Below are 27,176 nucleotides of genomic sequence, written 5' to 3'. Positions count from 1 at the left end.
TCTGCAGGTACACATCTAGCCTCCTCCTCCTCCTCTCTACTTGTCAGGGATTATGAGCCTGAATACAGATGATAAGAACTTTAGCTGAGTCTCTGGGGAATTTAGTTCATAAGGAAACATGAAGTACAGAAAGGACGGACAGGCTGTGGTAATGTGTTGCTGTGGTAATGGAGACTGTAAACAAGTGCTGCTGCTCATTAGCCACACCTCATCCTCCTCTCATGTCACCTCATCTCCATTCCCACAGATATTCACCTGTATTCAGGATCAATATTCCTGTCAAGCAGATAGGTGGATAAGGCAGCACTATGACTCATTGTGGTAATGTACTTGTCCTCCTGTGTGATTAGGACAGGTTTTGTATGTACTAATAGGACGGCGGCCATTTTATTTCTCCTAATGATTGCTCTTTAGACAAAACAAGCCATTATAACTTATGAAAGGTATTTGGTAATATATTTATCATAAAATAATATTTAAGTATTTTAATTTTTTTAATTCCTGGAAAACTCCTTTAAGAACACATGCATGCTTAGTTAAGCCAAGCACACATGTGTATAAAGGAGTGGATTGGTAAAAATACTGTAGCTTGTTTGGCCAACAGCAGTCTAAAGTTTATGGCAGTCATATACTTCTTATTCTTGGGTCCATCAAGCTGCAGTTGATGCAGTTTTTGGAGAACCTCTAAAGAAGAAAATGATGAATGCCAAATGTAGCAGTATATAGTGTTGAGTATGAATATTCAAGATCGCCACTTTGAGAATTCGCTAATATTTAGAATATAACGCTATATATTCGTATTCGTGAATTGTGCTGATCGCAAATATTCTAATCGCGAATTTATTGAGAATATCGGCACTTAGCAACATCCCTAGCAACCAGTAGGAAAGTTGCCTACCCCTTAGTGTTGATCGCGAATATTCTAATCGCTAATTTTTATCGCGAATATATTACATTGCCGATTTTCGCAAAAAATAATGACTGGAGATCGCGAATTCTCGAATTTGCAAATTTAGGGCGAATATTCGGCCGAAAGTTTGCGAAATATCGCAAATTCGAATATTGCCCATGCCGCTCATCACTAGCAGTATTTTGTCTGACCATCATTTTTCCATGTCATGCCAACATTTTCTCCTCAAGGTAAAACTGTGTTTAAATTCCCCCCCATTGTACTTACATATGGCAACTATACTGCTGTTCTTCAGTATCAAGAAATGAAGGTCATGAGATTAATTTCTATGGGGAGTAGATCATTTCTCTTCTCCTACGGGATCTACCAACCCTGTATTTAAGGGTTTCATAAGCAGCAGCTTTATATTATTTCATTAAGATAAAACAACAACATAGAAACATTTCCCTGAAGGTCATCATGATACATACATAATAGATGTAATCAGGCAGAAGATAAGCAATAACCGAGAGCCAGCTGCAAGTCAGCTAATAATGCCAGCAATTAACCAAAGACAAGGTCAGACACAATAGCATAGGAAGCACAGTGCTCTCCTAGTATACCAGTAGCTTAAAATACACACTAAAATTAAGACGATGAAATAAGGACACTATGAAAAGGAGATAAAAAAATGAGTATTTTATTATTTTCCGTAAGCTGTTATTTTTCAGTCTGAATATGAGCAGTTGTCATTTATCTCAGATGGGATTAAGTAATATGCAGAGGTGTAAACCTTGACCCCCACTGCAAAATGTGTAACAAGTTCATCATCTACCGTTATAGTACTGGTGCCTTTTTATGAACCCTTCCAGCAAAAGTACCCAAGTAATGTATGACTGCTACTCCTGCCCCCCATATAGCTACTCCCCTTATCTTTTAAGGCCCTGGACAGTGGACATTACATGGGGAGAGGTAGAAGGGGAGAGAACTACAGCTCCCAGCATGTTCAGATTGTTATTATGGTACATTAGTACAGGTGTCTTTTTGTGAACCCTTCCAGCAGAAGTGCCCAAGTAAAGACTGCACCCCATATAGCTAGTCCCCTCATCCTTTAAGGCCCTGGATTGGGACAATAATCATGGACGAACGTTCGTACGAACAATCAACCCCATACCGATCTATTGTTTGTGGGCAGCACGTCCCTGTTAACAAAGGACGATGTACAGCCCAACGATGATGATTTTATGTGCCACATAAAAGATGAGCATGGCACCTTTCCACATGACACTTAAAGGGCGCCTGTCAGCAGAAACAGAATCAACCCTAATAAACTAGACATACTGCATGGAAGAGTTGATTCTGCAGATTACTATGATATCTGTCTTATGAAAATAGGTTTCAGCATTCCAAAAAAATAACAGTCTTGTATATAATATGTTTGTGCATATCAATGTAGAGATTACATTATAGAGAAATAAGAAATCAAACATATAAGAACTGTGGAATGTGATGTCATGTCAAACTGGTCCAGCAAGAATAGCGGTTTAAGACTGTGGAGGGCATGGTAATGGCATCATAACGTCAGGGTGTTTAGGACAAGATCACTGTATAAGGATAGTATTAGCCGGGTGTGAGCAAATTTTAGCCAGGGATCCCAAATTCTTGTCAATTTAATCAGAATACGCTGATCAAAATATTCAAAAATAAATCATAATCAGAGCAGCTCTCACCTGCCTGGAAATTCCAACCTTGGGGCACGGAACCGCTCCCTCCCCAGGACTGGGAGCAATGAAGTAAGGGCTAAAATTGTTCTTCTGCCCGAAACGTGTAGACCGATGCAACCAGTACTTGGATGTTTTTAATATTTGATACTCAATAAAGTGCTTTTGGAATTCCACAAAGAAAGGCTGGACAACTCCTCTTTTTCGCTGATTAAAATAATACAATTTCTTGAATGTAGAGATCTGTGGTATCTTCTACCAACAGTGGGAGATTGGGGGAGTAGATGTGTCTCACCAGTACAGAGGATTTACAGCTTTGGCAGCTAGTAATAGTTGGGACCAATTGGGCTGGGAAAATGGGCTAAATGTTAAAAAAGATCAATATTAGGGATGAGCAAACCTGAACCCGGACTTTTTCACTGAAGTCCGGGTTCGGGTGATTTTATTATTTTCCGTTATAACAGGATTATATCGGAAAATAATAGCATTCTTAAGACAGAATGCAAAAGAATATGGCCATTTACGGGTTTAAAAACAAAACAAAAAAAAACGTACCTCATCCACTTGATTGGGCTGCAGCAGTCTCTTCTATCATCATTCAGTATGACCTGCCAAAGGACCTGCGATGCGTGCAATGACGTCACCACGCTCACCACGTGGGAGAGCGCAGTGATGTCATCGCGCATTTTGCATTCTGTCTTAAGAATGCTATTATTTTCAGATATAACCATTTTATAACGGAAAATAATAAAGTGAAGTTCGGGTCCCCATTGACTTCAATGGGGTTCGGGGTCAAGTTTGGGTCCCAAACCTGAACTTTGACCCAAAGTTTGGTCGAACTTGGCGAACCTGAACTTCCACGGGTTCGCTCATCCCTAATCATTATGGGAATAAGTGGAGGAGCATTTGGACAGATCTTTGCAATGGTTTATTGCTTAAATCATGTTTTTATGTTAAATACATTTTTAAAGAATTTTTGATGATATTTTTCATTTTCTGTGTCAATATTTATATTTAAACAAAAACCATAAAATCATGCAGTTTTCTCAGTGGCCACTAAGAATAATAGGCACTACAGTTATCTCCTTATCATTACAAGAAGGATTAGAATTACATATATCACCTCCTTTATTCACAATAGTTGATTGACAAAGCTTATCTACCCCTTGTTAGTACAATCACCTCTGCACAGGTCACAGAGCTGCCTAGAAAACTCTCCCATAGAAGTCACTGAGGTCCCCTCCTGACCATTGTGTCTATGGCCCATGTGAATGACATAAAGCAATTCTTTAAATGCTTTCTAAATACTGTTAAAAACAGCCCAGGCAAGATGGCTGCCCCCATAATCATGTTCAGAAAATAGAATTTTAAAATCAGTATTAAATAAATAAATACAGACTAGTAATAAAGGATGCAGTATGTGTCGCTATCAGGTTTTAACTGGCAGTTTTTTGTTTTGTTTTTTTGACACATTCCTTTTAAGTCGCAATTCCACCATAAATGAGTGTAAGTTCCAACCTGGGAAAGGCACCACCAGCATGTAGAGGGAATAGGACTGTCTATCTTATTTAGGACCACAGGTATTTTATACCATTTACTAACCAGGTTATAGGTAGACTCCTGAAGTGTAATACAGCAAGACAAGCCACACCACTTTTTATAAATAGGAAGAAAATTTTGGGAAAATTTCACATCTAATCTTTCTCCCAAGCCTCACTGTATCAGATAGCATCTGTTGGAAGAGGTATGAACAGAGTTTTATAGGTCATAGAGAGATGGTAAGTTTAGGAACAGGTAGAAGACACACAGCTGGCTTCTTAAAGCATGTAAGTTCCCTACTAATGGAGCTATGGTTTGGAAATTCCTTGTAATTGGTCAGTAGTTTGGAATAAGTGAGATCGTCCATTGAAGTGGATGAAAAAAATGGTCAAAAAGATCAGGGAAAGTACCTTCTATTAGGATATAGTTTTATTTTTTTTATAAAAATGAAGGCTTCAGTGCATTGATCTCAGTCTACTCCAGGCATCCTCAAACTGCGGCCCTCCAGCTGTTGCAAAGCTACAACTCCCAGCATGCCCAAACAGCCTACAGGTATCAGCCTGCAGCAGGGCATTGTGGGAGTTGTAGTTTTACAACAGCTGGAGGGCTGCAGTTTGAGGATGCCTGGTCTAGTCCCTCAGTGCACTTTGGCTCTTCAGCATGCCACTGCTGGCCACAGCCATTGGTGTACTGAAGCCCTCATTTGTATAAAGAATAAAAGTCATTTTTCTTAGGAATGCTGCAGATGATTTTTTATAAAACACATCATTTTAATCAGTAGGGTCAAACCTACCAGACAGAATACAGGGGAAACTCGAAAAATTTGAATATCGTGCAAAAGTTCATTTATTTCAGTAATGCAACTTAAAAGGAATTGCATTAATGCAACTTAAAATTTGAATATTGTGAAAAGGTTCAATATTCTAGGATCAAAGTGTCACACTTTATTCAGCTAATTAATCCATAACCCCTGAGCAAAGGGTACCTCAAAATTGTGAATTTGGGGTTTCATAAGCTGTAAGCCATAATCATCCAAATTATAACAAATAAAGGCTTGAAATATCTCGCTTTGCATGTAATGAGTCTATCTCATATGTTAGTTTCACCTTTTAAGTTGCATTACTGAAATAAATGAACTTTGCACGATATTCTAATTTTTCAAGTTTCACCTGTAGCTGATTTAATAGGATTGATCCTGCTGAACAATGCTCTTTAACTGCAATTATCACTCAAATGAATGTTTGTTCTTGATAATTGTCCCGATCTTTAGCGCAAGTCTCACCATGTATAACCATCAGGCTATTTCCTTTCAGTGATTTTACTTACTAACACAATATCCTTATTAACTACCTCCCGTCCGCACGTTGACTATAAACGTCCAGGAGGTGGTTCTCTATCTCTGAATAGACGTTTCTGAACGTCCATTCAGAGATCGCAGCTGCACGCTAAACGTGCAGCTGCAGATCGGGTTGCTCATTTGTCAGTGACAGCAGGGCAACCCTTAGAGAAGGCAGGGACAGTTCCCAGGGGCCCCTGCCTTCTAGATCACTGAATACACATCGCTCACTGAGCGCTGTGTATACAGAGCAGGAAGCGCTTTCACAGACCTCGATCAGCCCTGCAGTGAGGCTGTACAACGCAGTATACCACTGTACAGCCTCTCTGGGGGGTGTATTTCCACTGTAACTGGGGCTACTATGTCAGGCCCAGTTACAGGAGAAATCAATAGTGGAAAGAAAAAATGTGAAGTTAAATGTCCCCCAGAGGTCTTGTATGACCTTATGGGAGATGAAAAGTGTAAAAATAAAAATAAAATATAAAGTGTTAAAATAAAACAATTAAAAAAATGTTTCACATGTAAACTTTTTTTTAAAAAGTTAAAAATTTAAAAAAATCACAAAAAAAAAAAAAATAGCTCTCAGAACATGGAGACACTAAAACATCATTTTTTTGGTTTAAAAAAATGCTATTATTGTGTTAGAGTGAAATAGAAAAAAAGTATACATATTAGATATCGGCGCATCCGTAACAGCCAGCTCTATAAAAATATCACATGACCTAACAAAATTAAAAAATAAAAACTGTGTCAAAAAAAGCACTTTACATCACAAAAAGTGCAACACCAAGTGATCAAAAAGGCGTATGTCCCACAAAATGGTACCAATAAAACATCCTGCAAAAAATGATACTGCAAAAAATGAGTCCCTACATAAAAAATATTTAAAAAAATAAAAAACTATAGCTCTCAGAACATGGACACATTAAAACATATTTTTTTTGTTTCAAAAATGCTATTATTGTGTTAAACTTAAATAAATAAGAAAAAGTATACATATTAGGTATCGCCACATCCGTAACCATCTGCTCTATAAAATTGTCACATGACCTAACCGTCAAGGTGAATGCTGTAAAAATAAAAACTGTGCTAAAACAACCAATTTTTTTGTCACCTTGCCCCATAAAGTGTTATAATGAATGATCAAAAAAATCATATGTACCCAAAAATAGTACCAATAAAACTTATGCCCTAGTTTCTACTGTAAGGGTGCATCAGGGGGGCTTCTAATGGGACATGACATCTAAAAAACAGTTCAGCAAAATCTGCCTTCCAAAAAGCATGTGGTGCTCCTTTTCTTCTGCTCCCTGCCATGTGCCCATACAGCAGTTTATGACCACATGTAGGGTGTTTCTGCAAACCGCAAAATCTGGGTTATAAATATAAAATTTTGTTTGTCTGTTACCCCTCGATGTGTTAAAGAAAAAATTGGATTAAAATGGAAAATCTGCCAAAAAAGTGAAATGTAAAAATTTGTTCTCCATTTTCCTTTAATTCTTGTGGAACGCCTAAAGGGTTAACAAAGTTTGTAAAATCAGTTTTAAGTAACTTGAGGGGTGTAGTTTCTATAATGGGGTCATTTATAGGGGTATCCACTATGTAAGCCCCACAAAGTGACTTCAGACCTGAACTGGTCCTTAAAAAGTGGGTTTGGGCAATTTTCTTAAAAATTTTAAGAATTTCTTCTAAACTTCTAAGTCTTCTAATGTCCTAAAAAAATTTAATGACATTTCCAAAATTATGCCAATATAAAGTAGACATATGGGGAATGTTAAGTAATAAATATTTTCATGAGGTATCACTTTCTGTCATATGTTTATAGTAAGTGTCTATGGAATAGACCCACTATAAAGTATTCTCAGTGGTCTCAAGTAAATATTGTTAATTAACTGAGTGTGCCTTGTTGTATTTATATTTAAGAATAAACTTTTATTTTTATCATTTAAAATAATGATGAGACGGCTGAGTTCAGTGGAACTGCTACGCTATTTATATTAGAGAGAGGGAGAGGAGGGATCAGTTACATAGTGGTGGTTTAAGCTTGTCTGTCTAGAAGGCTTATTGTATATAGGGGGAGAACCTAGTTTATTTCACTAGAAGTCCCTATGCCCTTACCCTACTTGACCTAGTCTAGTCAGGGTGATAGCCTTAATGGCTGTAGTCGGAGCACTCGTCTTGAGAAAGACGACCCCCAGCCTCAGGAACCTCGGGCCTGTACTAGGAGTCCCTATGCTCTTACCTCTCTATTGTTTGTTGTCCTTATTCATCCGACGCGTTTCGCCAGGTATGGCTCTTCAGGGAATGACGAGGATGTTCAGGTGATGAAGGCAGTAGCTCTCACCTGCCGCATGATCGATACAGGTGAGAGCTACTGCCTTCATCACCTGAACATCCTCGTCATTCCCTGAAGAGCCATACCTGGCGAAACGCGTCGGATGAATAAGGACAACAAACAATAGAGAGGTAAGAGCATAGGGACTCCTAGTACAGGCCCGAGGTTCCTGAGGCTGGGGGTCGTCTTTCTCAAGACGAGTGCTCCGACTACAGCCATTAAGGCTATCACCCTGACTAGACTAGGTCAAGTAGGGTAAGGGCATAGGGACTTCTAGTGAAATAAACTAGGTTCTCCCCCTATATACAATAAGCCTTCTAGACAGACAAGCTTAAACCACCACTATGTAACTGATCCCTCCTCTCCCTCTCTCTAATATAAATAGCGTAGCAGTTCCACTGAACTCAGCCGTCTCATCATTATTTTAAATGATAAAAATAAAAGTTTATTCTTAAATATAAATACAACAAGGCACACTCAGTTAATTAACAATATTTAGGTATCACTTTCTGTTTTAAAAACAGAGAAATTTAAATTTTGAAAATTGCAAATTTTTCTAAATGTTTGGTAAATTTGGGATTTTTTCATGAATAAAGGTGAAATATATTGACTCAAATTTATGACTATCATGATGTACAATGTGTCACGAGAAAACTAACTCTGAATGGCTTGGATAAGTAAAAGTGTTTCAAAGGTATTAACACATAAAATTAGATATGTCAGATTTGCAAAATTAGGCCTTGTCAGGAAGGGGGCAAATGGCCCCGATGTGAAGTGGTTAAGATGATTAAATTTTTTAAGTGTCCATCACCTCCATTAGAAAATTTTAGTCTATAGACATGATGGCAATATATCATTTCAAGCAAAATTTGACTACTCTAGTTGGTGGAAGATGTTGGTGAACCTAGATTTATCAAGTTTTTTTTAAAGTCTTTTAGAGTTTTCATTCTCCAGAGGATTGTCCATGCAAGGATCAAAAAATAATCTGCCCTCCTAAAGCTCTTTGAATGTGAAATATTTGAACAAATATAGCCTAGCTGCAATACCTTTGAAACAAAATTCCTGGATAATCCCTTTCGATAAGATCACAGTTTCTGCGTTAACCCAAAGGTTATGTGTTTTCAGAGATTGAGATCTAAAGGTCAAATGAATCTGAAGAAGTATAAAATACCAGCTGATCTCTGTGAAGGACACACAATGCTGAATTTGTAAAGGAAAATAGTTAAAGCGTTGGAATTTCTTAAGGATCAACCAAACAACTTTTCATTTTGGGTTCTATGCAAAAAGTTCTAGGCATGCTTCTAGATAATAATTTTTCCAGTGAGGAAACATGGCATCCACAATACCAAGATGTGTGTTCTCCAATTGAACACTTTTATTAGCCTCAAAGAACTAGATAGTAAATGTAAAGGATTTCCACATAGCTTTCAACAAAGGGTGTGCGACATAATAAGACATTAAATACCCCCCCCCCACTCCCCGCCCCGGGCTGGTTATCATGACAAAGCCCCTGGTACCTTAAGACTTGGTGGTTGTTTGCCCACTATTACCCATGATCCTTGGGGTAATTCCCCACACAATTTGCTTCACAAGGACCCCCACACAGATTCTCTCCAACCATTAAAGTAAGTGATGCATCCAATCTTGGCTGAACTCCTCTCCCCAGGATTATCATAGCAGATGCTTCTCAATGGCACGTAGAGTTGTTCAAGACCTTGTCAATGACATTGACTAGTCTAAAAAACCTACTGGACCAGTGAAAGCCAAGCTAGCATAATTGTTTGCTTTTTTGGAGTCAGAAAAAAATATAGGTGGTGAATCTAATGCAATTATATCAATCTGTAGTAAACCAAAAACAAATTCTGTTCATTGACCCAAGAGCCCAAAGAGCAATTTGTGCACCAGTTTGGAATATGTGCTTTAGACATTTTTTTCTGGACTCCTCTAAGTATTTTTTTTTCTCTACTGCAGTTAGAAGCCATGTAGACTCTTATTCTAGAACATTACTTCAAAAGGTTATGCCAAGTTTTGAATTTATACCCTTTCACAGGATAGGGGATAACTAACTCATCAGTGGTGTTACAACTGTTGGAAATCCACCCATCCTGAGGGCAGGGGTCCCATTCCCCTGATATGATAGAGCGACAAGTTGCGCATATGCCCTGATGCTCCATTCTCTATGGGACTATTGAAAATAGCTACTTTATCAGATTTAAGGAATGAGACCCTCATTCTTGGAATTGATGAGGGTCCCAGCAGTTGGACCCTCACCAATCAGTTACTTATACCTTATCCTGTGGTTAGGGTATAACTTCAAATTGTGGCACAACCCCTTTAAGATGCCTATTTGCCTTCAATAGCTGTCAATGAGTGTGCAGCCAACAGTTGTTCCTCCCGACTCACCCATGCACTTGCATGCTTGGTTTGGTCGTGCATGCATGTGTTTTCAATGGCATTAGAGGAAAAAAGACACTTCTAGACACATCTGGCAAGAGCTGATCTCCTGCCTGAACAAAGCATATGGCTTTCAAATTCAACTTGCTTGGTGCTTCTTTGTCCCCCATACACATTATGTAGTCACATGGCACAGATGGCCAACAATGATCTAATGTCTACGGTCGCCTTTATTCTATTGTGATAGGTTTAACATTTAACTTTTTAAAGCCTTGCCTTCGAAGAATAAAAAAGATTTAGAAATCCCGCAAAAATTAAAAACACTCCACATACTGTATGTGAAGCATAACATTGCTTTTAGCGGAGTAATTTATAATATAACATTACTATGCTCATATATGGAACGAGACACATTCTGGCCTTTAATAACCTATTAAATATAAGTTCATTATATATATATATGTTCAAATATATGTATCATTATGCAGATTTCTCCATAAATTATTATAATTTGAGCCTTTCCAAGGATCTTAGTCCTTCAGAATCTGAGAAGAAATGTCATTGTGAGAATTCCACTTAGCGGTAAACTCTTAACATCATCTATCCTTCAAGCTTCAATGTGTTTTTTCTTTACTTGGCTTCAGCTTCATTTATGTGAAGCAATAGAAAGAAGAAACATTTGTTTATTCAATTCCTTTCTTCGGGTGACAAAACCTTTCTTTAGTAATTGGAGAATGAATGGAATTGAGGTAGACAGATTCAGGCTTCTCTTTGTAAAATCATATTTTCTTTAGCACAAGGTGTGGGAAAACAGCATGCAATTACTTTCATATGCACTTTATTGTACAGAAGTGGATGCATTTCTGGCTTGCTTTGTTCCCAAGAGTATAAAATTGTCATTAAGAGTCACGATTAAGGAAGACTGAGTATACGGTATATATATATATATATATATATATATATATAGAGAGAGAGAGAGAGAGAGAGATGGCCTTGCGGTTCGCCCAGCGGTCGTTTCACTGCGAACTTTGCTCGTTCGCGGTTCGCCGAACGGACAAACATATGGCGATGTCCGCCGGCGCCATATTCTTTTACATTGTGAAGAACTTTGACCCATGATACATCCATCAGGTGGTACAGGACAGCCAATTGAGACGTTTCAGCACATGGACATACCCCCTACCTTATAAATAAACCCGATCTGGCCGCCATTTTACATTCAGTCTTTTGCCAGTGTAGAGAGAGGTTGCTGTGTGGAGCAGGGACAGACTGTTAGGGACACCAAACGCTAGCTAATAGGGCCACAAAATTCCTTTTAAGGACTGGTATAGTTGTGCTATCGATAGGTGTGACTTACTGAGCGTGTGATATACCTATAATATACCTTCTAACATAGAAAGTATATTATAGTGGATTTGTATTGTGCAGCAGTTGTGTGCGGTTCTGCTGTGATACTGCAGCCACACAGAGTGCCAAACACTATGGGAACAAATGATTTCTACTGGTGGAATTTACCAGTTGCCCCCCAAAAAACTGATTGAAGCAGGGGTGTTATATACCAATAATATACTTTCTATATAGTGCATTTAGGTAGTGCAGCATTTGTCTGCGGTTTTGCTGCATTACCGCAGCTACACAGAGTGATAAACGCTATTGGAACCAATAATTTCTACTGGTGTGATATATCAGTTGCCCCCCAAAATAGTGGAAAAAAAAGTAGGCTACAGTAAAATTGTTATTCAGTGACCGCATAATGTACCTCGGGCCACATAATCATAATTTCTTTTATGTCAGGTTAATGCCTAATTTTTAAGGCCCGTACTGCTGTGGCCTAAAATACATTTTTTCTAGGCTCCAACAGGGCACATTTCAGAGAATTTCCCTTTAAGACGCATAAAAATGTCCCCTGATTAAGATACATATTTTTTGTTGGAATTTTTGTCATTGATCCCCCTCTAGTATGTCACTGTCCATATTGTGGGACTATTTGTGCACTTCTCCTAAGTATTTGGTGGCTGCAAATATGAGATGAAAGTTTTTCGGGTTCGCCTGCCATTAAAGTGAATTGGGCCAGCCGCGAACTTGCGGTTCGCAAACATTTGATCGCATTTGAGAACTGTCCCGGCCGATGTTCGTCCATCACTATATACATACACATATACTCAGTCTGCCTTAATCATGACTCTTAGGCCTCTTTCACATGACCGTTTTCTTTTCCCGTTTACGGCCCGTTTTTTCATTTTTTTCATTTTTCATTTCAATGGTTCCGCAAAAAAAAACGGATTGTACTCCGTATGCATGCCATTTCAGTTCCGTTGAAAGATAGAACATGTCCTATTATCGCCCGCAAATCATGTTCCGTGGCTCCATTCAAGTCAACACATACAGAAATGCATCCGTATGTCTTCCGTATCCGTTCCGTTTTTGCGGAACCATCTATTGGTCATTTTATGCCCAGCCCAATTTTTTCTATGTAATTTCTGTATACTGTATATGCCATACGGAAAAGCGGAACAGAAAAACAGAACAGAAACAGACTGTCTTCAGACCCTTTCACTTTTTTTTTTACAATTTGTTATGTTGTGGCCTTGAGTGCAGATTGATGGGGGGAAACTTGAGGGGAGATTTATAAAACTGGTGTAAAGTAGAACTGGCTTAGTTGCTCATAGCAACCAGATTCCATTCATTTTTGACAGTTCCTTTGGAAAACGAAATGTGGAATCTGATTGGTTGCTGTGGACAACTAAGCCAGTTTTACTTTACACCAGTTTGATAAATCTCCCAGTGTTTATTTTCGTTTTTTTTATTTTAGCATCAAGGCCACAATATAACAAAATGTGAAAAAATGAAGGGGTGTGAAGATTTTCCGAATGCATTGTGTTTTTTTTTTTCTTCAGGCTCTTGTCTGTAGGTTGTATTTAAGATCCCCATTAGAGATGAGCGAATTTTTTATTTGATTAGGCCGGTTCGCCAAATTTTTCGGAAAAATTCAGTTCGAACCAAATAAATTACGTTAAAAAACTGCTATTTCCAGGCTGCAGAGAGCCTTTATAGGGGTGCAGAACACTGTGCTTTACAGTAACACGCATAGGGAGTCTGCTGTGGTAGTGAAACAATACTGTGAGTCAGTATGACATGCAGGTGACAGGCGTCGCTCTTAGAATCACTGCACACTTCACTTATTTGGGCAGTCACAGGGCTAAAACTGACCAAATAACTCAAGTATGAACTCAGTCTTACAGGTAGCTGTTAGCGTCAAGAAGAAGCGCACTCCTTATACACCGTCGTCAGCTGATTCCACATAGATGTCTACAGAACCTCTTCTATTAAACGCTTATACAAGTAGAGCCCCCCTGACAGAGTGGAGAGGGTGTCAGCAGTGAGTTTGTGTTGACGTCACTGATTAATTTGCCCTTCCTCTGATCCGTCAGAACAATAACCCACAAAAAACGGATCCTGTCTGTGGAGCATCCGCCTTCACTTGGTCAGCATTTGGTCAGTAATCCATCAGTATTGCTAAAACAGAGATGACACGTAAACCGAATATTTGCATGTCTTCTGTGTTTTCTACCCACTCCTGCTTTTGGCGACCAATTCATAAGCCAATTCTGATGGGACCATACAGGCCTTAAAGCTGCTACACAGACAGGATCCGTTGTGCATCTCATTTTTCCTTCCTTCTGACAGATCGGAAGAAGTGTCAAATAAATGATGATGTCAGCCAGGCCGAAAGCAAAAATAGTGGACCAGTCATGAAGTGGGGAGGGTGGGAACAGCACGAGAAGTTCACAGAGTGGACCTATGACATAGTGGTGAGGTGGAAGCAGCATGAGGAGACCACAGAGTGGCCCAATGACAGGGTCTGGAAGTGGCAGCATCATGAGGAGACCACAGAGTGGCCCATTGACCGAGTCTGGAGGTGGCAGCAGCATGAGTAGGCCACACAGTGCCACAACGACCGAGTATGGAGGTGGCAGCAGCATGCGGAAGCCACAGAGTAGCACAATGACAAAGTCTGGAGGTAGCAGCAGCATGAGTAGGCCACAAAGTGGCACAATGACAGATACTGGAGGTGGCAGCAGCATGAGCAAGCCACAGAGTGGCACAATGACTGAGTCTGGAGGTGGCAGCAGCATGAGTAGGCCAAAGAATGGCACAATGACAGGGTCTGGAGATGTTGGCAGCAGCAGCATCAAGAGGAGGCAACAGAGTGGCACAATGACAGAGTCTGGAGGTTGCAGCAGCATGAGAAAGCCACAGAGTGGCACAATGACAGAGTCTGGAGGTGGCAGCAGCATGAGTAGGCCACAGAGTGGCACAATGACAGAGTCTGGAGGTGGCAGCAGCAGCATCAGTAGGAAGCCACAGAGTGGCACAATGACAGAGTCTGGATGTGGCAGCAGCAGCAGCATCAGGAGGAAGCTGCAGAGTGGCAGAATGACAGAGTCTGGAGGTGGCAGCAGCATGAGTAGGCCACAGAGTGGCACAATGACAGAGTCTGGAGGTGGCAGCAGCATGAGTAGGCCACAGAGTGGCACAATGAGAGAGTCTGAAGGTGGCAGCAGCAGCATCAGTAAGAAGCCACAGAGTGGCACAATCACAGAGTCTGGATGTGGCAGCAGCAGGTGTAAAAAGTGCCTCCATTCTGGACCGGTAGCAAGGGTCAAACAAGGTGTTCGTATAGTCGGTTCAACATATGGAGGGTGGAATTCCAACGGGTGGAAACGTCCCATATCAGCCTATGTTGGGGGATGCTGTTCTGCCGCTGCAGCTCAAGGAGGGTGTGCTTTGCGGTGTACCAGTGGCTGAAGTGCATGCAAAGTTTCCTGGCCATTTTTAGGATGTCTTGCAGATGGATTTAAGACTTCAGGAACCGCTTGACAACCAGATTGAACATGTGTGCCATGCAGGGCACATGGCTCAGCCTTTCTTGACACAGTGCCAACACCATGTTCTTCCCGTTGTCGGTCACCATAGTTCAGATTTTTAGTTGTTGCGGAGAAAGCCAGGATTCAATTTCTTGATGAATCACACAGAGCAGTTCCTCCCCTGTGTGACTCTGTTCGCCAAGGCAAACCAGGTGCAGAACAGCGTGACAGGGCTTGTACTGCCTTTTTGGCAAATAAATTACCGGTTGGGACTCTCCACCGTTCTCTGAAAGGTGCAGAGTCCACCACTTGGAAAGGGAGGGACTGCAGCACTAGCAACTTGGACAGGAGCACGTTCAGCTTCTGCCCCGTTGGATGCGTGCACGCATACTGCTGTTTCTTGGCAATCAGTTCGGTGATCGATTGCTGACGGAATGCGTGACGAGGAGTAGTGTTAAATATTCGAATAGCAAATTTTTATCGCGAATTTCGCCACTTTGAGAATTTGCAAATATTTTGAATATAATGCTATATATTCGTTATATCAAATATTGGGCATTTTTTTTCCATCTGAACATATGATTCCTCTCTGCTTCTTGTTTGTGGGCCAATGAGAAGGAAGCAATATCAAGTTCACAACAATACTTAGTGCACCAATCAGTAATCTGTAGTCAGACCTGCTAAAATGTGAAGTTGAACGTAGTGGAAAAAATATTCTAATCACTGCCGATTAGCAAAATCGCTAATATATTGGAGCACTTGACTCTATCTGCATGTAAAGCTATTGTAATGTTCTGCCATGCCAACCATTTTCTCCAGTCTCAGGAGAAACTCATGAAACTTCTTGAAAAATGTAGCCAAAGTGACTCACGTCTGTATTTCGCCTTACGAATTAGCATTACGCGATTTTTACATTGCTGATTTTTCGCATTCAATAAAATAATCTCGAATTCTAGAATTCGTGAATATATGACAAATATTCTACAAAATATTCGTGAAATATCGCAAATTCGAATATAGCCCCTGCCGCTCATCACTAACGAAGAGTAGGAGGAGCAGGAGCATCAGGACCGGCAGATGATGGGAGGGACAGACAGCTCCCTTCGGCTGAGGTGGTGGAGCCTTGACTGCCAGAAACCGGGTGCGTGCCAGTGGGTGATGCAGCGGTTGCTGCGGCAGGCTGGACCACCACATCGGAGCCACGGTTCTTCCAAGCCACTGTATGGCGACGCTGCATATGTTGACGCAGGGCTGTAGTGCCAACATTGGCACCCTGACCACGCTTCACTTTCTGCCCACAGATTCTACATATGGCCACGTTCACCTCCTCCGGCGGCTTTACAAAAAACTGCCACACCGCAGAGTAGGTGATTTTCTTCCCAACCGTCTGCACCAACTACTACTGCCGCTGACTCCGTGAACCCCTGCACCACTACTTCCCGGGCAGGAAGGCTACTGTGAAGCAGGTGCTCTACCCCATGCTCGTTTGGCTCCCGACCTCCCACTGTTGCCACCCTGCTGACTCCCGGCCACCCTATCAACTTGCTGGCTCCGCCGCTGGCTCACAGGCAAGCTGCCACCCTCTTCTCCTGATGATAATGAAGCCCCTTCTGCACCCGACTCCCAAGTGTGATCGGCTTCATCATCATCGAGTAGTGTCTGCACGTCACTGATGTCCTCCTCAATAGTCGCAAAACCACCTCCCATGCCACTCTCAATCACTACTTGACCGCCTAGCGCAGGAAGTGGCGGATGTCTCGTCCAGATCTTGGCTGGCCAGTAGCTGCTGACTGTCCTCTAGTAGCGCGTCCTCGCTGTATAGTGGATCTGAGCCCACAGCATGCAATACTTCTGTAGGTAATGGAACAGCAAAGGACAGAGGCAGGTTGAGGACAGGTGATTGCATAGGGACTGCTCCCGGGCCATGCCAACTAAGGGTTGTGTCTGACGAACCCTTGGCTGGGGGTGTCTGAGGTCACTTGGGATGACGTGGATGACCGAGTTAACCAATCAAGAACCGCTGGGTTGCTGGTCAAGACACAACCGCTTGATGACACCGGGAGTGCAGGTCTCTCACTGCGACTCCTGCTGCCACGACCCCATACTCTGCTGTGACCTCTGCTGCGCCAGAAAAAGTTAGGCCTCTGCCACTCCTCTGTGTATGGCCTGGCATTTTTTTGCCTGACATACTTTTAGCTGAACTAAATGAATTAAACACAAATTAAAACACCCCTAAAAGCGACTAATATATTTTACTTGTTGTACTGAAATACGCCCCTATACACTTTCACCAAAAAATTATTGCAGAAGTGAACTGAGAACATATTTTTCTTGTAGTATTGAAATACACCCCTATAAGCTTTTTCTTTTTGTTACTGAAATAGGCCAACAAATGCTTTCACCAGGAAAAAATTAAGCAGTGAAGTGTGTATAGATTTTTCTTTTTGTTACAGAAATAAGCCCCTATACGCTTTCACCGGGAAAAAATTAAGCAGTGAAGTGCATATAGATTTTTCTTGTTGTTAATGAAATATCAGTGACAAACAGTGTAATTTTTTTCACCGCTGGTGACAGCAACATTATCTGCACCACATCTCCTGTGTAACGTGTGCGCAGCCTAAAAATATCTGTGACATCCATTGAACTTTTTCTGTAGACGGTGTCCGCTGCGGACAGTTACATTACCTGCGCTACATCTCCTGTATATATCAGTGACATTCAGTCTAATTTTTTTGCTGCTGGTGGCAGCGACATTACCTGTGCTACATGTACTGTATAACGTTTGCCCATCCTAAATATCAGTGACATTAATTCAGTGAATTTTTTATTAGCCGCTGGTGACAGCGACATTACTTGCGCTATACCTTTTGTATAACGTTTGTGCATCCTAAATATCAGTTACATTCATTCAGTATAATTTTGTATTAAGCAGTGGTGACAGCGACATTACTTGCGCTATACCTCCTGTTTAACGTGTGCGCATCCTAAATATCAGTGACATTCATTCAGTGTAATGTTTTATTAGGAGGTAGTGACAGCGACATTACTTGCGCTATACCTCCTGTTTAACGTGTGCGCATCCTAAAAATATCTGTGATATTCTGTGTACTTTATTTGCGCATACACTTACAAAACCTGCGCTACTGTACATGTGACATACTTGCAAGCATATATACCATTTAATATGAGCAAGGTGAGCAGTAAGGAACGGGAAAGTGGCTGTGATGCCGTGGCCCTGGGCATGGTGAAACTGTGCCTGCTGCCAGAGCACAAGAAACCCACTCATCCACGATACCTAGCTTCATGTCCCAGTTTGCAGGACACCACTCTCGAAGTCAGAACAGTGCGAACAGGTGGTCGGTTCGATTGCAGCAGATAATGCTTCCAGTCGGTTAAGCACCACCCTGTCTTCCAGAAAGTCCAGTCTCAATAGCCAAGAGTCTGGTCAACAGAATCCTCACTCTGATACTCCTTCCTCCCACCATGGAGAGTCTTGGCAAACAAGTGATCCCCACAGAGGAGCTGTTTTCATCGCCATTTCTTAATTTGGGCTTCTCGCCAAGCCCGCTTGAAGAGGGACATGAGGAGATCTTGTGCCCTGATTTTAAAACACTGGAGCATCCACAGTCAGAAGAAGATGACGATGGGGAACGGCAATTAGTGTTTCACGAGGTGGATAATAATGATGAGACACAGTTGCCAGTAAGTCAACCGCAATTAGTGTCTCAAGAGGTTCATGATGAGGATGAGACACAGTTGTCAATAACTGAGGTTGTTGTTAGGTCAACAAGTCAGGAGGATGACCAGAGTGAGGAAGTGGAAGAGGAGGTGGTGGACGATGAAGTCACTGACCCAACCTTGGAAGGTGGGAAGCCGAGCGAGGACAGCAGTACAGAGAGGGAGGGATCCGCAGCACCACAACAGGCTGGAAGAGGCAGTGGGGTGGCAAAAGGGAGTAGGCGGCCACACCAAACTGGCCCGCAACTGTTCCCTGAAGCACCCCCTTGCGGCAATCTTCCTTGCCATGGGGTAGGTGTTCCGCAACGTTGCTTTTCTATCAGCTTGAATCAGTCGGCCCATTCTCCTCTGACCTCTAGCATCCACAAGGCATTTTTGCCCACAGGACTGCCGCATACTGGATGTTTTTCCCTTTTCACACCATTCTTTGTAAACCCTAGAAATGGTTTCTATTCCCTTTCTTTCCTATTCTGACATTCAGTTTGGAGTTCAGGAGATTGTCTTGACCAGGACCACCCCCCTAAATGCATTGAAGCAACTGCCATGTGATTGGTTGACTAGATAATCGCATTAATGAGAATTAGAACAGGTGTTCCTAATAATTCTTTAGGTGAGTGTATATTTATAACCATTAATCTATAAATATATATAGATATAGCGTATTATTGTATTGTATAATAAATAGTTTATTATTCATATACAGCGTATAGTGTTTCGCCGTAGTATAATAGTAAGTCGCCCGAGTGTGTGTACTTATATTTCTGTGTGCTGCTATAAATATATATATATATATATTCCATTGATATAGATATATATATTTATAAGCAAATATTAGACTGTAACGTGTAGTGTCTTAATAAACACCTTTTATTTAAGCACAGTGTGTAGTCTTTTGTAGTAGTAAGGCGCCGCAGCAATAGCCGTAGTGTAGTTCAGTGGAGTGTATAGGTAACAGAGGTAGAGGTAGCTAGTTAACATAGTTTAACCTAGTTAGGTTAGTTATATTATGATAAAGGTATAAATAGGCGGGGTCATCGATAGACGATTCACGCCTATTTATGAATATTAATTATTGAGATTTGCATAAATATCAATAATTAATATCCCCCTTTAACAGTGCGGACGATAAAAGAATTGTCATTTGCAACCTGCGCCATACAAAAATGAGCAGGGGTGTGAACACTAGCAACCTCACCACCACGAGCATGATCAGGCACAAATAGGTGGGCCGAACGCCAGGGTCCACAACCAGTGTCTGCGGGTTACACCACTGCCTCCTCTTCCCCTCTGTTATGTGCTGGCCAATCCCCTGTCCAAGATGCAGGCTCTGATGCCTCCCGCCATGCACCTGGACCTTCGCAAGCACCATCAGCTAGCATATCCACTTCTGTGTCCAAGCGCACCGTTTAGATGTCTATACCCCAGGCCTTTAAACAAAAGCTTAAATACCCAGCCACCCACCGACCCACAGACCATAGCACTAAATGCACACCTTTCCAAATTGCTGTCCCTGGAAATGTTGCCATTTAGGCTTGTGGACACTGAGGCTTTCCGCAGCCTGATGGCGGTGGCCGTCCCGCGTTTCTCTGTACCCAGCTGCCAATATTTTTCATGGTGTGCAGTCCCAGCCTTACACCAGCATGTGTCCTGTAACATCACCCGTGCCCTGACCAACGCAGTTATTGGAAAGGTCCACTTAATGACTGACACATGGACAAGTGCTTTTGGCCAGGGACGCTACATTTCCCTGACGGCACACTGGGTGAACGTTGTGGAGGCCGGGAGCGAGTCGTACCCTGGGATGGCACAGGTGATACCGACACCAAGGATTTCAGGCCCTACTTCCATCTACCTACGTTAGTGGCTGCAACCCCCCCTTCTCCTGGGGGGCTTTGGAGCTCGGCAAGCTCACACACATACCATGCCTAGCCCACATGTTCAACCTAGTGGTTCAGCGGTTTCTCAAAATCTACCCCAATTTGCCTGAGCTACTGGTGAAGGTTCGCCGCATGTGTGCCTATTTCCGCAGGTCATTAACAGCTTCAGCCGGTCTGGCAACACTGCAGCAGCGCTTGCAATTGCCAGCTCACCAACTGTGAGCACGAGCTGGAACTCAACGTTCCACATGTTGGCCAGGCTTTGTGAGCAGCAGAGGGCAGTAGTGGAATACCAGCTGCAACGTGGTCATCGCCTTTCCAGTCAGCTTCCGCTCTTCAGAATCGACGAGTGGGCATTGATGTCTGACCTCTGTGAGGTTTTAAGCAACTTTGAGAAATCAACACAGATGGTGAGCGACGATAACGCTATTATCGGTGTAACCATCCCACTTCTGTGTCTACACACTGCATGTAGAAGAGGTGGAAATGGGGGAAGACAGTACACAGGGTGATAACCACACCACCCTCAGTTCGTCTTATCAGCGTGAATTGGACGATGATGAGGAGGAGGAGGAGCAGGAGATGGTTGCCTCCGCTACAGAGGGTAGTACCCATGTAAGTTTTATTCCATCTGTTCAGCGTGGATGGGTAGAAGAGGAGGAAGAGGATGAGGAGATTGAGAGTCATCCTCCTGATGAGGACAGCGAAGTCGTGTCTGTTGGTACTCTAGCACACATGGCTGACTTTATGTTAGGCTGCCTTTCTCATGACCCTTGCATTGTACGCATTTAAGCCAACACCGATTACTGGTTGTTCACCCTTCTCAACCCCCGCTACAAAGAGAACTTCTGATCTCTCATTCCTGTGGTGGAGAGGACGAGTAAAATGGTGCAATAGTAGGTCCTAGTGGAAAAATTACTCCAAAAATTTCCAGCTAACAACGCTGGCTGCAGAGTACGTAGTTCCTTGGCTGACCGGTTGACTCTTATAAAAATGAACAAGGCCTGGATTGCTCCTGAACATAAAGGCACTATAAATGTGGCTTTTATGGTGTATTCAATACACTGTATTCCCATGCACCCCTTCCACCAGTAAGCTCCTAATGCTTTAGAGGGTCAGCTCAGCAGCAGGCCCTCACCCATAATGTTTTAGAGGGTCACCAGCAGGCCCTCACCCATAATGTTTTTGAGGGTCACCAGCAGGCCCTCAACCATAATGTTTTAGAGGGTCACCAGCAGGCCCTCGCCCATAATGTTTTAGAGGGTCACCAGCAGGCCCTTGTTCTTAATGTTTTAGAAGGTCACCAGCAGGCCCTCACCCCTAATGTTTTAGATGGTCAGATCAGCAGCAGGCACTCGCCCCAAATGTTTTAGAAGGTCAGATCAGCAGCAGGCACTCGCCCCTAATGTTTTAGAGGGTCAGCTCAGCAGCAGGCACTCTCCTCTAATGTTTTAGAGGGTCAGCTCAGCAGCAGACCCTCACCCCTAATGTTTTAGTTGTTCCCATCAGCAGCAGGCCCTCGCCCCTAATGTTTTAGATGGTCAGATCAGCAGCAGATACTCGCCCCTAATGTTTTAGAGGGTCAGCTCAGCAGCAGGCCTTCGCCCCTAATGTTTTAGATGGTCAGATCAGCAGGCCCTTGCTCCAATCGTTTTTGAGGGCCACCAGCAGGCCATCAATCATAATTTTTCAAGGGTGTGTAATAAAGGGTGTATTGGAGTGCCGGTTCCTTGTAATTTTTGGCAGCCCTTTCCCTTAGTGCATAGGCTTTATGAGTGTAGAAGTCCCACTACCTAAACAATTGTACCACAATGTGAATGAGGCCCTCCTGTATGTAATATACAGGTTGTATCGGAGTGCCTCTTCCTTGTAATTTTTGGCAGCACTTGCACTTTATATACAAGTAAATATACAGGCAAGAATGTTTCCTAACAATTTTTCCTCTAAAATCGATTTTATCTTTGGTTTTGTGAGTATTATTGTCAGTCTGTAAAATTGGCGTACAACTCGGACAACATTGTTCCCACCAGCGACCTGGGAGTCCAAGATGCATCCAGACATCCTCCCCATGCTGTTCCCGAACCATTTCAGTGGTGTTTCCATCAATTTCTGACCTTTTCATGTGAACCAGACACCCTCCCCTCTTCAGAGCAAGGGGGTGCATGGTTTAATGCTCAAGTTCTCCCATTGACTTCCATTGAGCTCTGGTGCTCGGTATAGGACCCGAGCATCCCGAGGTGTTTTACTTGAGCACCCGAGCACTTTGGTGCTTGACCAACACTATACAACAGTAATTGAGCATCTAGCCATAGTAATTAAATTGAGAATCTAGACCATTTTTAAATGATGAAATAGTGGACATCAGACAGAAGACATCAGTGGTAGTCCTAAATGTTGTACCTTTACACCTGTGACGATTATACAATATTATTGCATAATAATATTGGACTACCACTTGTAAATTTCAATAATAAGCTAGGCAAATGCAGCCAATAAAGAGACCCTATCTCACGTCTACATCCTTTCTTCCTGGTGGCTGGTAAGAACCACCATAGAGCTGCTCCTCACAACAAGCACCACATTATTAGCAAACAAAAAGATTGAACATGAAGCATTGACCACCAGGTAGAAAGTTGTCCTATTTTAAGTTGTAGGTACTATATGTTTTCCCCTAAAACATGACATTTACAACCTTTTTAGGGGGGTTTTAATCAGAGTACTGCTCCTGTTATGTACATTACATTAGAGAAGCTATTGGAGGACCCTTCACATAACTCTTCGGAAACACCTATATATAAACTATAATGGGTGAATGCTTACTGGCTCTTCAATTGCTGTTTAAGAGGCTCTGATCATCTCACTACCTTGCATGCATCTCCTGTATTTACCTTTATTGTCATTTTGTTCTATTTTACTCCCCATGTCCATCTCCTCATTTCATGCACTTTGTCTCAATGTCAGTATGCTTCAATACAAAGCTTCAGCTTCCTGCTTCATACAATGAACCTTGGATCAAAGCAGAATCCCATAGTGCATTTTTGCTGATCTATAAGGTCCATTTCTATGAAGTACCTCTCATGCTCAGCAGTGGATGCACTCTATATTTTAAGAAGCCATGGATACACTTAATGTACAGATGACTGTAAATAGAGAAATAAGAAGTGAATGAAGTCTTTTAAGTGACTTATCTCTGTTGTAACTCATAAAACCAGGAAGATATGTTTGTATTATTGCATGCATTGATAATTTCTCCTGTGGATCAGCATTGATGAGAAAGTTCTGCTTTTCTCGTAGAAACATGATGGTCAGTTCACCGTGATACAGCTAGTGGGAATGCTACGAGGCATTGCTTCCGGGATGAAATACTTATCGGACATGAATTACGTCCACAGAGATCTGGCTGCCAGAAATATCTTAGTCAATAGCAATTTGGTGTGCAAAGTCTCTGATTTTGGCCTCTCTCGAGTCCTTGAGGATGACCCTGAAGCGGCTTATACTACAAGGGTATGTTTTTGATTACAATAGAAAATGACAATATTTTCAGTAGGAAATCTGCAATTAGGCATTACTCCACTCTGACCATCTTCTCAAGTATGAGAGTTCAGAACTTAAAAAGCTTAGAATTATTTTGTTCTCCACTATGTTTTTTTGCCTTTCCTTTGTCTTGCAGTGATCTGCATAAAATGTTCCACTACCTCTCTACCATCATCCATAGCTAACTGAATCTTACCTCTTATTAGAGGTAGGGCCTCTTGGCCACTAGCCCCTATGGCATCTGCTATGCCTGCCAATCTGGTAGTTGTGCCTATTTTCTTTCTCCTTCTCCTGTAACTTTCTCTATTAACCAGATGTCAAGCCCCTATATATCAGTAGCATAACTATAGATTGTCAAATGCAAATTTGGCTAGTATTTAAAATAAAACATTCATGATGTAGCTCTTCATGGTCCCATAGGATCTCCTTTATCCTGTGGATTGCCAATTGAATTTGAATGCACATAGTTTACTTGATCAATGTAAATAATGAGAGGTTTTGGTTGTGCTATTGACTTTAAATGACTTAAATGGATAATTGCAGAGTACAGAACATTTCCTTTTCTATTTAAATTATTATTTGGTCTCTTTTTTCTATTGGACTTAATAATTTCTTTTATTTGTGTTATAAGGGAGGTAAAATTCCGATCCGGTGGACAGCACCAGAAGCTATTGCCTACCGAAAATTCACATCAGCAAGTGATGTGTGGAGTTATGGCATTGTGATGTGGGAGGTCATCTCATATGGAGAGAGGCCATATTGGGAAATGTCCAACCAAGATGTAAGTTACCTATAATCTATTGCAACTAAATGATCATGTTTGTACGTTTTAAATATGAAATCTGAGATATTTAAAGGAGCAATAATGAGAAAAGAATAGAAAGTAACATAATGTCATATGACAGCCATATAATAAATATTGTGTTAAAAAGTAGACAGGCACTCATCCAGTCGGAATCACGTGGGAATATTAGGATAAAATACAATACTTTTGAAGCACTTCTAAACAAATATATAAAAAGTATAAAAGTAATTATAAAATACTGAAGATTAAAACCATTACAAAAGCATTACAAAGGCATAAAAGATGTGTCCACTGATATTTATACAACAGCGCTGTGGACTAGCTAAATTATCCCATCAACTGAACTATGTTCGACAGACCCAAAATTCATAAATATAGCTATGCAGTCTCAATTGATATGGGGCAGGAAAATGGCCAATGTCCAGACCTTCAATTTCTACCGTAAACACACAAACATCGCTCCAGAGCCAATGGAGAAAGCTGAGACCATAATGATGGTAGTAAATGGTTAGTTTTCACTTGCGGGATGTTTATATTAGTTAATATTCACAAAGTGGACCATGTATTGTTAGTACTTCTTCGCTGTCTCAACAGTCTGCCCGCATATAGTGTAATTTATCTAGTCCACAGCGCTGTTGTATAAATATCAGTGGACAAATCTTTTATGCCTTTGTAATGCTTTTGTAATGGTTTTAATCTTCATTATTTTATAATTACTTTTATACGTTTTATATATTTGTTTAGAAGTGCATTAAAAGTATTGTATTTTATCCTGACATTCCCACGTGATTCCGACTGGATGAGTGCCTGTCTACTTTTTAACAATTCCTCAACACAATATTTTGATAAGGGTGATTCAAAACAGACAAGAGCACCAGACCAAGGTAACATGGAGTGAGCCGTCTCATAAATCCCTTTAAATCACTTATATAATAAATATTTCCATAGAAATTCAAGATCTAGAGTTCTATGAATATCTCATACCCATGTCTCATCTTAACTGATTATAAATTATAAAAAAATGGATAGATTAGTCATTTTATTTACTTATTTTTACAAAAATCTGATTAAGGCCTCATGTACACGACCGTTCCGTTTTTTGCGGTCCGCAAAACACAGAAGCCGTCCGTGTGCCTTCCGCAATTTGCGGAACGGAACAGGCGGCCCATTGTAGAAATGCCTATTCTTATCCGCAAAACGGACAAGAATAGGACATGCTATATTTTTTTTGCGGAGCCACGGAACGGAGCAACGGATGCGGACATCACATGGAGTGATGTCCGAATCTTTTGCGGCCCAATTGAAGTGAATGGGTCCGCACCCAAGCCGCAAAAACTGCGGCTCGGATGCGGAGCAGAACAACGGTCTTGTGCATGAGGCCTAATACTGCCAAATAAAAAATAGGTCTGGATTCACCAGTAAGAGCTGCTCTTTGTTTACCTCTCTGCTCTGGCCTATAGATGAAGGACTCAAGATCCTCTCCGTGATATCCATTTTGTGTAGCAACCCATATGCAAATAGATGTCTTCATGAGACAATATGTTTTTAAAATGTGGAACTTTTTAAAGGGGTTGTCCCAAATTGGATACCTATTGATCATGATACTGTATTTGCTTTATAAGACACACCTGATGATAAGATGCACCCCATCAGACCTCAAGTCAGACCTCCATATCAGATCCTCAGATCCGACCCCCATATCAGTTGCTCAGATTAGACCCCCATATCAGATCCTCACATCAGACCCCTATATCAGGACCTCACATTAGACCTCAATATCAAGATCTCACATCAGTCCCCCATATCAGACCTCCATGCCAGACCCCCGTATCAGACCTCAGATCAGACCTTAAAATAAGTAAATTCACTTATCTCTTCTGCTCCGCCGCTCCTCTGCAGGTCCAGCAGACTCCCCTGCAGTTGCGATCCCTGATCTTCTCTGGGCACAGACTGCACTGTCACCTGACTGTGTGCAGACGTCAGGTCATAGTACACACACTGCGTCCTGACGCTGTACACAGTCAGGACAGTGCAGTGCAGCCCCAGGGAGGACGCAGCGCACTCCCACTCCCTGCATCTACTGCATACTAGTAAGCACTTCCATAATGGAAGAGCCCACTAGTGTTCGCTTTATCAAATGCGC

At 41.7% G+C, this 27,176-nt stretch overlaps 1 protein-coding gene across 1 annotated transcript in view; it reads left to right on the top strand.

The window, feature by feature from the left end:
- LOC120997517 (ephrin type-A receptor 3-like) overlaps positions 1-27,176 on the top strand; it is a 294,883-nt gene that overhangs the window by 255,100 nt on the left and 12,607 nt on the right. Inside the window, exons 13-14 of the mRNA XM_040427598.1 lie at positions 23,989-24,198; positions 24,860-25,009. Coding sequence (XP_040283532.1) covers positions 23,989-24,198; positions 24,860-25,009 — 360 coding nt within the window. The remainder of the gene's footprint in view (positions 1-23,988; positions 24,199-24,859; positions 25,010-27,176) is intronic.

Source organism: Bufo bufo, chromosome 4, assembly GCF_905171765.1.
Source record: "Bufo bufo chromosome 4, aBufBuf1.1, whole genome shotgun sequence".
Classification (NCBI taxonomy): domain Eukaryota; kingdom Metazoa; phylum Chordata; class Amphibia; order Anura; family Bufonidae; genus Bufo; species Bufo bufo.
This window is presented reverse-complemented; position numbering and strand designations above follow the sequence as displayed.